General features: G+C 39.0%; 1 protein-coding gene across 8 annotated transcripts in view; it reads right to left on the bottom strand.

Moving 5' to 3' along the window:
• The window catches only part of LOC126333600 (phosphatidylserine synthase), a 150191-nt gene that overhangs the window by 89472 nt on the left and 45449 nt on the right, over nucleotides 1-15270 (bottom strand). For all 8 annotated transcript variants that reach the window (XR_007564315.1, XR_007564301.1, XR_007564295.1 and 5 more), the window contains exon 2: nucleotides 11252-11510. Coding sequence is in view for 5 of the 8 variants with exons in the window: in XM_049996749.1 (XP_049852706.1) it covers nucleotides 11252-11510 (259 nt within the window). In the remaining 3 variants the exon portion in view is untranslated. The remainder of the gene's footprint in view (nucleotides 1-11251; nucleotides 11511-15270) is intronic.

Raw genomic sequence — 15270 nt, 5'->3', positions numbered from 1 at the left:
GAGACATTTCAAGGACATTTCAAGATGTCAATTGGACCTTTCACACGGACTGCCAAGCGCTGTAGAGGGTGCTAGTAAAAAGCTACACATCATCACAAAAAATCACTCTTGAGATCCAAAGTACCACCAGCAGACCAGCTAGCACAATAACTGCATGTAGAGAATTAAAAAGAATGTGGTACAATGGTCAAGCAGCTGCCCACAAGCCAAACAGCTCTGTAGTCAATACTAAGCAGCACTCGAGGTGGTGTAAGGAGTGACGCCCTGGATAATAAATGACTGGAAGTAAGTGACTTGGAGAAAATCTTATGGCAATCCAACGGGAAAGTTTCGGATTTGACTCTGCCTAGCATCACATGTAGTGGCAAAAGTGAAATACCGAGAAGGTAGTGTTACTTAAGGGGACAGCCAGGAAAAAGTAAGTAAGTGTCTATATCGTAAAAGGATAGACCGCAATTCACCATACAGAGGAAACACTGAGTTGCAACCAGGCACAACAACAAGACTGCTACACCTTTAAGCTTTTGGCCAAAAGGCCTTCTAAAGTAGAACCCTCCCACCACAACACACACACACACACACACACACACACACACACACACACACACACACACACACACAAAATCACTGTCTGGCTGTTGAGGCCAGACTGCATACAGATTGCTCATCACCACAGATGCAAAATTGCCATGGATGGCTAAGCTGTACTACAAACTTCTTGGTATGGAATGGGTGGCTGCTGTCTAGGGGGAAGTATTGCTGATGGTTCGTAGGTTTGATATGGACTGAGGTATCAATGTAGTTGTCTTTGAAGTGGGGGTCGACATCGAGGATGGTAGCTTGTTGGTTTGAGGAGGAACAGGCGAAGCGAATGGGGGAGAAAGTGTCCTCACCTCTAGTGTAGATCACAAAGGTGTCATCAATGAGTTTGTATCCCATTAAAGGCAGGGCTACCTATGAAAGCAGGTGTGTGATCTACAAACTATGCTGCAACCATTGCGCTGCTTCTTCATGGGCTTAACAACCAACAAGCTGTCTGCTCACATGATTGGCCACCAATACACTGTGGCCAATATACAGCTGCACCACTCACCTGCTGAACATGTTGCCAAAAACGATATGCTTCACTTCAGTGCCTACCAACACCAGCTTTTCTGAAGTGTGCTGGTCGGAACTCCCCCTGTGATATCTCCCACATTCCCAAAAACCCCTCGCCTCAACTTTTGCCAGTTCCTGACCTTCACCCACCTGTGTCCTTCTCTGCTCCCACTCCAGCACTAAACACTCGTCTATTCCAATGCAACCACTAGCCATTTTCCTCTCCTCTAGTTTTCTCCACTCCCACTCCTCCTCCTCCCTTCCCCCATAAAATCTCCCAACTGGATCTAGCGGCACTACACATCACCACTATGACCCTGCATGCACCCATAAAGAGAACTAAACCTTCCCCACACCTACTCAACTATCCCTCTCCCACCGTGCACGTACCACCTCTTACCCCCATGAACCTCACATTGCTTCTCCTGTCAGGTGCAGTTGCTGTGTGCTGTCCCATCACAGTGGCCTTGTGTGTGCAAGTTTTGAAGGTAGGTGTGTGTGTGTGTGTGTGTGTGTGTGTGTGTGTGTGTGTGTGTGTGTGTGTGTGTGTTTTCTACTTTATAAGAAGACATTTTGGCCAAAAGCTTAAATGTATAGAAGTCTATTTATTTTGTCTATCTGCAACTCAACATCCCCTCCATATGGTGTGTAGTAATCCATCTTTTTCGTAAAATTATCATTATTCCACTCAGTATTTTTTATTGTTTGTTTAAGTAAAGTGATTATTATTTCAACAGTAATCCCATATCTATCAATACTTTTATCCCACTGTGAGACAAGACAGTCAATGCCTCCATGGAAAAATGGTTGCAGCTGCGTACAGAACCATCACTACAGCCATCCACACCTCTTCATTTGAAGCAAATTGGCAGCCATGAACATCATCATCGTGGCTCTAAAAATATGTAACTTGTATGGGGGAGATCGGGACTGTATGAAATGTAAGAGCTTCGCAGTAAAACTTCTGTTGCCTCACCGAAACAACCTTGGCAACATGTAGGTCTGCCTGTATGTTTTGAGTTGCTGCAGAAGTTTCGCTAGGAAGCCCTTACGCATCCTCCCGATCCCTCTCTGTGCAATTTCCACATTGTTAGACCCTGAAGAAAGATGTTTGTGGCCACCAACATGCTTCGTAGAAAGATCTGCACACACAGGTACAATCATGGGTCTGCAGGCAACCGCAAACATTTTTTCCATGAAGGCACTGACTGCCTTGTCTCTCATTGGCATAATGTGCAAATAGGTAAGGCAATTACTTTTCAAATAATAAACACTTTACGTCTATTTTTTATATCTGTCTTATATACATTTGACTGTCCTTTATAGTATGGGGATGTTTTTTGTAATCAGGGTGTGGTCCCCTTATTCTACTTTAAAAAAACCAAAGGCAGAAGGATATGAACAAATTTTAAACAAAATGTGTACTGTGCACAATAGAAGAACAGTTTCGAGATGACAGGTTTCTGTATTAGCATGACAATGCACCCTATCATCAAGCAGCATGGTCCTGAAATGGATTAGCCTGCCCAGAGTCACAACCTGAACCAAACAGAAAAATCTTTGGGATGAGTTAGAATGAAGACTTTGATACAGGTGGTAGTGCCCAACAACACTACTTTGAATCTCTCTGGAGGAATGGCAGCTCATTCTTCCTCGAGAGCTGAAAGCACCAGACATCTCATTGAAATTGTCTCCACCAGAGTTCAAGGTGTCAATAGTGAAGGGTGGAAACATCCCATATTTAATATTCACTAATAGATGTCCTATACTTTTGATTAGATGGTGCAAGTATTATTGTAGTTTTAGAAAGAGAAATTCTAGTCTCTGTAAATAGGATGTGATTTCTTGACTGCCTCTGAATGCCTCACCTTTATGTTCTTTTTTAGGTCTTCTTTTGGTACTTTTTCACATGAAATTCTGTTGTCAGTGGAGTTCATCACATCACTGACAAGTAATTGGGTTACGGAAATGTGGACTGAACAGTGCATTAAAAATATACCAAAATATATACGCTGAAACAGGAGCAATTTTCTCAAATTTGTAAAGATAGCGCATAGTGGAAATATTCAGGTGCAACGCAAGGTACTTCCAAAATATATATTTATGACAATGAAGTGTCTCGTGCATAAGAACTTTTTTTTTTTTTTTAAATTACCAACAGTAACTTCTTGTTGAAGACTTGACTTATTATGGGGTACATGTTTACCATGTTTTTCAACAGGATGGACAATTTTTCATTTTAATTTCAACAGCAACTCTTCAGCACTCTGACATTTCTGTTTCCTCACTCACTCGCATTCTTTCTTTATTTGGGCAATATAAAAAATTATTTCTGTCTCTGTAGTAACGTATTTTTATTAATGTATTCAAAGTGTTAATCATCATCATCAGATCTGAAATGAGAGATTAAACTGTGGGTGCCCAATGAAAAAACAAGGAATATTTAGCATATAAAAAACAATTTAACAACTGACATTGCAAGAATACGCGTCTTGTTACTTACATAAACTGCTTGGCTTAGAATCACACGTCAATGTGAACTGCAGTATCGTAAGCAACAGATTAAGGGGTATAAGAGTGTCTGAGACATGAAGAAAGCTCTAAGAGATACCACTTGACAGCACGTACACTCTCTCATTTACAAAATGGAATACCAAATATAAGACAAGTGTACGCATTTATATGTGTAGTACATATTCCTAGAGTGAGAAATTGTGAACACTTTAAAATCTTATCTCAATGGGCCATTTTCTTCCAGGTTTAAAGAATGAAAATGTCAGATTTTTTGGCTCGATGAATACATACTATGATACAGAAATATAAAAGCACTGGTCATCATGAGTGTATAAAATACTGCAACCATTACACAAGGAACATCCTAACTGCAATACAAAGTGATACCAAAACCCAGGGGGCCACACCATCTTCTGGAGATAAGAGGCATTGCCTGCACCACGATAAGCTATCACATCAGATGATCACAGGTTGGGATTGTAGGTACTAAACTATAACCAAGTCATACTTATTCGAAATACAACCTTTCAAAAACCATGAAATAGGGTAAACAGTTTGTAGCATAATTAGGTAAACACATGCTAACAGCAGTTCATAGTTCACAGAAGTAGAAGCAGAACGCAGACCTACCCTACAGATTTACAATGTACTTCACAAAAGCACAAGAAACAATACACACTGAAGATGAATACAAAGAAAACGACTATAACAACAAGTCTATCTGTTTTGCAAGGTAAGTGATGTACAAAACAAGTGATGTACAAAACAAGTGATGTACAAAACAAGTGATGTACAAAACAAGTGATGTACAAAACAAGTGATGTACAAAACAAGTGATGTACAAAACAAGTGATGTACAAAACAAGTGAAAAGATTATGTATAACCACCATGTTATGAAGAAAGGTGAGAAACTGTAAAATAGGTGCCTTTAAGAAGCTACCACATGTTTGCACTGATTGTAGTAACCTCATATTAAAAACTTTTAATCACTTCACAAGTCTTCAAAGAGATAGAAAAAGTATTTATGTTGAACTCTTATTCTGAATGGTTGTGACAAAAGTTTCCTTCATTTAAAAATTTCTAATTCCTCCATTATAGCAAACATTTGTGTGCAGCACGCAAAACCTCAAAGCATTTCTGCATTACAGAATGTGTGTGATTAGATCCTCTCAGGCGTGTACCAAAACTGACCTTATTATGTGCTTACATGTGTTCACAAAATCTGACATTGAAAGCCTGTTCACCCTATATAGATGTTGTTACAGTCTTCACACACAAGACACTACATTCATGTCTTACCAAATTTATTATCGTGCTCACCAATTTTGTGTCTAATCTTAGTGCCCACAGGGTTGTTAGTACAGAAGTTTATCTTGATATTTGCTCTCTAAAGCAAGCATTTAATCTTTTGTGAAACATTACTGAATATTGTGCCGACATTGAGCAACATTTCCACTACCATGATTAGCACTGTTCCATGCAGTTTTATCTTTTTCTTTCCTCTTAATTTTCCAAATCATGTGATTGTGAATGTCATGTGAATACACATTTCCAACTGTCGTGTGTTCCAAGATTTTGGTTTCTGTAATTACTTTGCTTGCACCTAGAGGGAGCTGCATTAGGCACCACTCCACGTAACTGAAAAAAAATTCTTTTATGAGAGTGGGTGGCATGAATATAATTGGTCTTGTCTGTGAGTTGGTTAAAAATTCTTGTCATTGTTCAAAAATTGTCCTGGATCCCATTGAACAGCAAAGCGTCACTAGCAGATGAGCCTACACTGTGTTGGGGAAATTTTTTTGAGGCACGTACATTCCAAAGAGTTAAGATTTAAGTGAGTTTGAACGTGATGTTATAGTTGGCACAGGAGTGATGGGACACAGCATCTTTGAGGTACTGATGAAGTGGGGATTTACTCGTACGATAATTTCACGAATGTTCTGTGAATATCAGGAATCCGGTAAAACATCAAATCTCTGACATCGCTGTGCCCAGAAAAAGATCCTGCAAGAACGGGACAGATGAAGACTGAAGGGAATCATTCAACGTGACAAAAGTACAACCCTTCTGCAAATTGCTGCAGATTTCAACAATGGGTCATCAACAAGTGTCAAGATGTGAACCATTCAACAAAACATCATCGATATGGCCTTTTGGAGCTGATGGCCCACAAAGCTTTACGCCTCACCTGAATCCGTCAACACCAACATTGGACGTTTGATGACTGGAAACATGCTGCCTGGTCGTTTCAAATTATATTGAGCTGACGGATGGGTACAGGTATGAAGACAACCTCATGAATCCATGGAACTGTATGTCATCAGGGGGCTGTTCAAGCTGGTGGAGGTTCTGTAATGGTGTGGAGCATGTGCACTTGGAGTGATATGGGACCACTTATATGTATAGATATGACTGAGAGGCAATACGTTAGCATCCTGTCTGATCACCTGCATCCATTCATGTCCACTGTGCATTCTGACAGACTTGGGCAATTCCAGAAGGACAATGCAACACTCCAAACAAACAGAATTGCTACAAAGTGGCTCAAGGAACACACTTCTGAGTTTAAACACTTCTGCTGGCCACCAAACTCCCCCAACATGAACATCACTGAACATATCTGGGATGTTTTGCAACATGCTATTCAAAAGAGATCTCCATCCCATCATACTCTTATGGATTTATGGACAGCCCTGCAGGATTCATGGTGTCATTTCCCTCCAGCAATACTTCAGACATTATTCAAGTCTGTGCCACATCATGTTGTGGCACTTCTGCATGCTCACAGGAGCTCTATACAATATTAGGCAGGTGCACCGGTTTCTTTGGCTCTTCTGCGTATTACACGGGAAGACTGTTTTACTGATGGTTTCCCAATAGCACATTATAAAATTTTCATGGGATCTTTATTGACCCTCACTTCTTTGCTGCCTTCAAAAAACTCAAGATTACTACTAATGTAGTCTCTATTATACAAAATTAAGAAGTCATTCCTTTGACAGCCTTCAGAACAATTGGCTTCTTATTTGAAAGTCCTGCACGATCTGATACTCCACATTTGCAGTGGAATGTAACTGCATAGCTATGGTCTTTCTGACATTGGCAGCTTGCTTAGTTAATTCTTGATTTTTTTCCGTTTTGGAGATTCCGATGTGTGTCATCACAGTTTTAACATTTTGTTTCTGCTCTTTCCCTAACATTACATTTCATCCCTGCTAATGACACTGTCCAGAAAACAAGGTTAAATTTCTATGCATTTGAGGCATTCAGTTATGAGTGTAACCTGGCGATTCATCTGATCACTGGTCAAAAGTATGCGAATCAGCTTGGCACACCCCTTCCTCATGTGCAATTTATTGGTCAGCAGTTCAAGTACATTTGTGTTGGAAATGCTGAGAGTTTCTGTAATTATCTGGCTACTCAACTGACAGTCAGATTTTAACACATCGTGCACACAGTCTAAATTTCATTGGTTGTGTTAGTTGACAGCCATCCAGTGTAGGTTTCATTGAACACCTCTTCTTGGCTTTCCTCAAATGCTTTGAACAATTGTGAAACTTTCAAATACAATACAGCACTGTCCCCATAAGCTTGCACAACCAATTGGTGGGTCTCCGCAAGAGATTTATTTAGTTTTAAATGACAATTTATTGCAGAATGTTGCTTGGGTGCCAGTTACATCGCATTTCGTGAAACAGGCTCTAAATGGGGTGGGCGGAGACAGCAATCCTGACACCTCAACTCCTCGCTCTGTGTCCACTTTAAGTATCAGCGCAAAAAAACTGCATTATTTTCTGGACACACTTCATATTTTACATTTTGGTTAGCTTTATTTCATAGTCTTTGAATGGATGCATTACAAATGAAGTCTGGCTTATTGGTATTTTTGTGTATTCCAGCCCAACCCAAGGCCTTCCAATGTAGTGGCTTGTGCTGTTGGGAGTGCATCCACTTCTGAGAAAATGGTGTTACCTCCTAGTTTTTGTACCGTTATCATAGCATGTATTCATCAAGCCTGAAAATTTTGTCTCTTCAGTCTTTGTACCTGAAAGTAACACACTGCACAGAGGCATGATATCACAGTTCTCATGATTTATAATTCTACGGATGCGTACTACAAAATGTAGATATAAATGCTAAGACTTTCGCTTGTATTTAGCATTAATTTTCTGAATGCAAGAACATGCATGACGTCGAGTGGCATCTCTGAGCCGTCATGTCGGGTGACTCTTGCAGCCCTAACTCTGTTGCTACTTCAAGTCAAGCATTTTATGTAAATAATATTATGTACACATATATTATCATAATGCTAGACATTAAATGTGTTTCATATGTTAAAATATTCTTCACGGTAAATGATGACAGCCAAAACAGTTGCAGGATAAAGATTTATTAAAATTCTTGACCAAGGTTTCGGTAGATATAAATATACCTTCATCAGAAGTAAAATATCTAAAATTACATCCTGCAATGGAGATTAATAAAACAATTGTACCAAAGGTGTCATCAGTAGTTAAGACATCATCTCCATTTATACAACATGATTATGGCACAGGGTCAATGCAAACACAGTTTAGCATCTGTACTTCGCCTATGAACTGACATGTTTCAGCCATGTTTAAAATCTTAAAATATTCTTTGTTGTTCTCACATTCTAGATCTGATGATGGTGCACAGGGTATTGAAATGTGTTACATGTCATTACAAAATTACTTTGTGACCAAGGTTGAAGTAAATTTTTATGTTAGTGAGAGTACTGTATTCACTACATCCCCACAACGGTGTCACCATTTCACTCTTTTTCTTTCTTTTTTTAAAGATTAATTACTTTTCCTGTAATGAACTGCTCCTCTCCGATGTTGTATGATTCCTGACTACAAATGCCTTTCTCACTCAACACTTTTTACAGTATTTTTTGCAGATTTTGGGCTCTGCCTCTCTTGAGTTTTGCTACTTATTTTGGTGGAACATTCAACCAGCATTCTGTTGCACAGCATCTACCATTTTTCACTGAGCATTATTCACTTGTGGTACTACTGTTCTAGTACTTCTTCACAATAACAGCACTGCAAAATACCACATACCCCTAAGCGGTTCTTAATACAACTGATTTATCACAGCTTATAAAAAAATAACATGCCAATCTCAAAAACCTTAATTTTGTAGGTTAGTCCCCCACGACTCAAAGCTATCCATATATTCCCTAGATTCTCGAACACTAGGGGAACGTGACGATGGGAACTTATTGATGCAAAATGCGTAAAACACACAATGTGAGTAACATGTTCAACTGTGTCGCTGAATCTTAACAATAATTACACATAACATATAAAAATGACAACCTAAGACCCAATATAACTGATAACAGCAAAATGACATTTCCCAACAGTGAACTTATGTATTACATGTGGAACCACAAAAACTTTTATATCTTTATGTATATATTTACGGCTCCTACCCTTGTGACTGTCCCTGCTGCAAGACTTGCCTATGCACCCTCCTACCACCACCTATTCCAGCCCTGTAATTAGCAAAACATATACTATTAAAGGGAGATCCAACTGTGAAATGACACACATTATATACCAGCTGTTACACAAAAACTGTTCGACCTTTAATACAGCATGACTACCACCCAGTTATTAGGATGAATGGGCACAAGCAGAGGGTGTACACAGGCAACACACAATATCCTGCTGCAGAGCATGCTGTACAACATGACAGTCACAACATCTGTGCCTGTTTCACCAGACACACCATCTGGATTCTTCCTCCAGCAACTAGTTTCTCAGAACTCTGCAGGTGGGAACTAGCACTACAACATGTCCTTGTTCTCGTCACCCACCTTGCCTTAATTTACTTAATTCCTTCTATCTCAGCATTTCGTTGCAGCAACTACTCCTTTCTTCACTCCATTTTAGTTCTCTGCATCTTTCATTTTCTGACCTGTCTATTTTTCTCCCCCTCCCACCTCTGTTACATACAATGGACTTAGCTCTTCACTTTTATTAACTCATGGATGATGTTTTAGTAGTAATCTCTGTCTTGCATATTATCCTGTCTTGCACCTTTTAAGTTCTCAGGTTTTCTAATCTAACCCAGAGCAGTCCCCAACAATCACTCTTTCCATTTCACCCTGTCATCCCGTCCAGTAAGTCTCCCCTGACACGGGGTTCTGGGTGACTTTTCTGAACTGCACCCCTCTTCCTAAACCTCTCCAGCCCTTTTCCTACACCCTTATTCTTCCCCTTCAATTCTTCTGCCAGAAGATGGAGCCACTGGTTCTTAAAGCTCATAAAATTTAAACCCTTGTGTGTGTGTGTGTGTGTGTGTGTGTGTGTGTGTGTGTGTGTGTGTGTGTGTGTTCCCGTGCCGCCGCTTAGTGAGTAAATTTTTTATCTATTCAGTTGCATTATATTATCAATAATTGATTATTTTGTTGTATATATTTATATATCTTTCAAAATCACTGAAGGTACTATATCAACAATATGTAAAAGAAAAGAAAAGCCAATATAAATTATTACATAATATGCAATTAGTTGACTATTCAAATGCAAAAAGAGATATTTAATTATCAATAACATTCAAAATAGCACAGCAGACTACCACATTTTCGGCACTTTTATAATTGCTGAAGTCGAAATTCAATAGCCTTTTGCAATTTTTGTGTACATCAGACCTGCTCCAGTTTTGCCAACTAGTAAGCTCAAGTTCCTCTGCTGTATAAAACATTGACCTTATTAGCAAGTAGGGTGGAATATGTGCATGACCTAGTTGTAATTATGTACATGACAGAGCAATTTAAAGAATGTTATGCATGGGCCTTATTCCAAAGGGTCTACTTCACTATTATTGCCCACCAAATATGAATTTACGTTACTATCTCCCACAGATTTTTTTTTTTTTTTTTTTTGTCGCTTTTCTCAAGTGTTCCTTATGCCATAATATTGTCTCTCTTTCTGTTCTTTCATGTAGAGTTCTAAACAGTTATCCTTTCCACAACTTCGAGCAAGTCTATCTCCTCCTATATTCTCCTTCACTCCATATCATATCACTTCAGAAATTAGTATAACACCCAACTCTTAAAATTTAAAAATTCCACTCACCTATTAGTTAAAAAGACTTTATTTCTATCTTCCTACGGTTTCAGTTTGAATTATTTTTTACTGTAAAGCAAAGCTGTTAGAATAATATGTACAAAATTTCTTGTGCAAGTAGGTAAAAAGGTAATTACACAGCAAAAAGTTATGCTTTTTCTTTTGAAATTTCTGTTTTTCCCCCCTCTTTCAATTTATGGTTGATATTCCAAGTATTTGATCTCTTGATCAGCTTTCTGTAGTTCATCATTACCAGAAACCTCCCTACCTTGTCAGCAATTTTCTCTGTCTTGCATTTGTCACTTCTTCAGCTTGAAGATAGTCAAAGTTCTTATTTATAACAATTAAGTGCAATTAATTTTATTATTTGTTTATTGTCACATTTAAATCCCTATGACATAATAGTTTCTTGAATCACATCCATTTTCTACTGCTTACTGACTATTTCAGTACTTTAGCTAACCAAGTGTGGGAGCTACAAAATATCTGATTAATTCAAATCCTAAAGAAAGAAAGAGAAACAAAATATTGATCTTACCTTGTCCATGTCTATGTGAAAATCTTTTAAGGAAGGGTCAATCCATAAAATTATTGATTTTACAGTCTTGTAACTCTGAAATAATATAAACAGTAGAGCAAGGAGATAGAGCACACTCATTCCAAATACCATCCGCCACACCGCTGGATGAGGTCTTGTAAATGGTCCATTTGGGAATGCCAAAACGGAAATTATCAGGAAAAAGAATATAACACACAAGATCCCTGCTCTTATGTTATTCTGCATGTCTTGTTCATCTCTGAAAAAGAAAATGAGATGTAATAGCACCTGTTCACTCAGTGTAATACAAATCTGCGCTTTCAAAATAATGACAATCATCACACCAAACTTTTTCAAAGTTACTTACAGTGTTCAGAATGTAGTATTATGTTAATCACAAAAAGAAGGTATTGCCTTACACGATAAGCAGATAAGACAAGTAAATTTGTTTCTTCAATAACCAACATACACAAAATGTTACCTAAGCAATAATAATTACAAAATACAGCAATAAATGTTCTCGTTAATATGAGAGTGGTTTGATAAGTCTGGTAAATTTCTGTGAAATAATGGAACATTTTTATTGTGCCTTCATGGTTGGTAAGTTCAATTATGCCAAGGATTGTACACAGAATTTCAACAACATATAATGTACATTTTATTTCGACAGATGCCTGAATTGGTCAGTGTGTTGTCTGCCAATGAAAATGGAGAAGATTGGCACACAAAAATTTGCTCTTTCACCAAGACAATACACTATCCAACACATCAGTCATAACAATTCACCAGACTTAGCCCCAAGTGAATTCTTCTTCTTCCCTGATGTGAAATTTCGGCTTGCTGAGAAGAAATGTTGATCAAAGGAGAAGGTGACAGTTGCATTTAACGAATATTTTGCAGAGCCTGATAGAACCTTTTTTCCAGGGGGGATGTAAAAGCTGGAGGATTGCTGGACCCTCAAAGAAGACCTCATTGAGAATTAATGTGATTTATTTATAAACCAAACATTTTTTCTCTTCCTTTTTTACCAGACTTATCAAACCACCCTCATACAACTATATGGGCCACACAAAGTTTTAATTATCACCTTGCAAAAATTAAGTTACACAATTAAGTTTCTGGCTGTTTGCAGCTACATGTCTGCAGTCATGGTACACATCGAAATCACCATGCTGCAATGCTATAGTATGCTGCTAGGAGCCAAACAAAATGCCTCAGTCCATCTCCACTTTCACAAGGGGCTGCACCAGTTTGTTTGGCTGCTCTAGCAGTATACTACAGCATTTCAGTGTGGGGATTTGTTTGTACCATGACTGCAGACATGTACCTTCAAACAACCAAAAAATTAATTTTGTAACTTTTTTTTTTTTTTTTTTTTTTTTTTAGTTGAGAATTAAAACTTTATGAATACACTTTGTTTTTACTGATGCCAGGTGCATGGCGTTTTTTAACTACATACAAGACTTGCACAATACAGTCTTATCTATGCATACTAATGTGTCAGCATTATTTGAGCTCATACAACAAGTTTCAAATAAGATCATGTGATCCCTTACAAATGTGCTGTAACTAAGAGTGAGAATGTGTGTGTGTGTGTGTGTGTGTGTGTGTGTGTGTGTAAATATGTTTACACATGCTGTCAAAGAGTATGTGACAACTACTGAAAACAGTATGTAAATTTTTTCTTTGTCACAGTTTCGTAAAGAGAGAGAGAGAGAGAGAGAGAGAGAGAGAGAGAGAGAGAGAGAGAGAGAGAGAGAGAATGGAGCTGCAATACAGCATGTTATGTCACCCTGTAATAAGTCCTTGTGAATTAACAGGGCCAGTGGTAATGAAAAATTAATTCCAAGAATTTGAAGAAGAGCACCCAGTTCTCAAAATGCATCGTGCAATGTAATAAAATCATGATCAATGACTGAAGGCAGTTTGTTTTCTTACCATTTTTATGAAAGGAAAGACAGTCATGATGACAACATTGTTAACAATGGATAAAAGTAAATCCTGAGTATGCCTATACTGAAACTTCCTGGCAGATTAAAACTGTGTGCGGGACTGAGACTCGGGACATTTGCCTTTCGCAGGCAAGTGCTCTATCATCTGAGCTACCCAAGCACGGCTCATGCCCTGTCCTCACAGTTTTATTTCCACTATGATAGAGCACTTGCCCACAAAAGGCAAAGGTCCCGAGTTCAAGACTCGGTCCGGCACACAGTTTTAATCTACCACGAAGTTTAATATCAGCGCACACTCCACTGCAGAGTGAAAATCTCATTCTGGAAACACCACCCAGGCTGTGGCTAAGCCATGTCTCCGCAATATCCTTTCTCCGAGGAGTGCTAGTTCCGTAAGGTTCGCAGGAGAGCTTCTGTGAAGTTCGGAAAGTAGGAGACGAGGTACTGGCGGAAGTAAAGCTGTGAGGACGGGGCGTGAGTCGTGCTTGGGTAGCTCAGATGGTAGAGCACTTGTCTGCGAAAGGGAAAGGTCCCGAGTTCGAGTCTCGGTCCGGCACAAAGTTTTAAGCTGCCAGGAAATTTCATATCAGCGCACACTCTGCTGCAGAGGGAAAATCTCATTCTGGATATGTCTATACTGATACATTTGTTGTTAGGTAAAAGGATCTGTTTACCTGGAAGAATAGGTAAGTATAGGATTTTGGGACGATGTTGGCAATACTCTTGAAAGACTACATGCTATGAGAAGTGCGCTGAGGTGCCACTATTGTAAACAACTGACATGGAATATGGAGCACCAATGAATATTGTATGCTGTAAATTTAAGATGTAATGGGTATACTATCCCCATATCAAAACACAAGAGGGATGATGGAGGTTTTCTTTATAAAGAAATCTTGTCACATATGGAGCTTCAACATAAGTAAATGGGCAGCAGTATATCTCAGATAACAAAAATGTATTTCCACAAAATGCTTCAATTTTAATGCAACTGAACCTCCACCCATTGAAAAAGTGTTGTGCTCTCCAGCCTGACTCGGAGGTCAATATCACATACAAATAAAAATCCTAGTAGTTCAATTGTCAGTTGTTCTCTCTGTCCGAATAGGCCTTGGAAGGCCTAAAGGTACTGACTGCCTGCCATGCCATGTCGTCCTCAGCCACTAGAAATCACTAGATGCAGATATGGAGGGGCATGTGATCGGCACACCACTCCTGGCCATTCTCAATTTTCATGACCAGAGCCGCTACTTCTCAGTCAAGTAGCTCCTCAATTGAGCTCACAAGGGCTGAGTGCAATCCGTTTGCCAGCAGCACCCGGCAGACCCCCAACAGTCACCCATCCAAGTACTAGCCAAGCCCAACAGTGCTTAATTTCGGTTATCTTATGGGAACCAGTATTACCACTACAATAAGGCTGTTTGTTCAATTGTCAGCTGGTCCTAGGATTTTTTCCCTGTCATTTAACACTTCTTTCATGTCTGGCAATGATTTGTAGAAGTGAAATGACATTTCACCACAATTTAATATTGTAGAATCAGAAAAAAGATCTCCAGTGGTTGAAGTGAGATTGGTACAGCTGCTTTGCATGTCTAGCTCATCAGTCAGGTAATACAATTTTGCATTCTTCGCTATGGCAAAGCCTCAGTGTTTACACAGCTCTGAAAACGATTTGGTTTCGCCTGAAACACTTTGCACTTTACAGCTGAAGGTTGGCAACAGGACTGCCAGCTATCAGAAATGTTCCCTCATGGATATGGTGTTATTGGAGATGGCACAGACATCCTCTCTATATTAACTGAAATCACATAGTCTACTCATACAGTTATTGGAGTACCTCAAGTTTAACACGAAAGCCAAACTACAGAAAACACAGCATTTTCTTTACACACAGATCTTCGCCAGAGATGAAAGTAGAGACTACAATAGCATATATCAAACATAAATCCACACCAAACAATGGAAATTCCAGAATGGAACACTAACAATGTTATCGAAAGGATAGTTGCTACACATCATTTAGAGGAGATGCTTAGCTTCAAATACACACAACAAAAAGACTGTCAA

Source organism: Schistocerca gregaria, chromosome 2, assembly GCF_023897955.1.
Source record: "Schistocerca gregaria isolate iqSchGreg1 chromosome 2, iqSchGreg1.2, whole genome shotgun sequence".
Lineage (NCBI taxonomy): Eukaryota > Metazoa > Arthropoda > Insecta > Orthoptera > Acrididae > Schistocerca > Schistocerca gregaria.
Note: the sequence above shows the minus strand (reverse complement) of the source record. Positions and strands in the feature narration are given on the sequence as shown.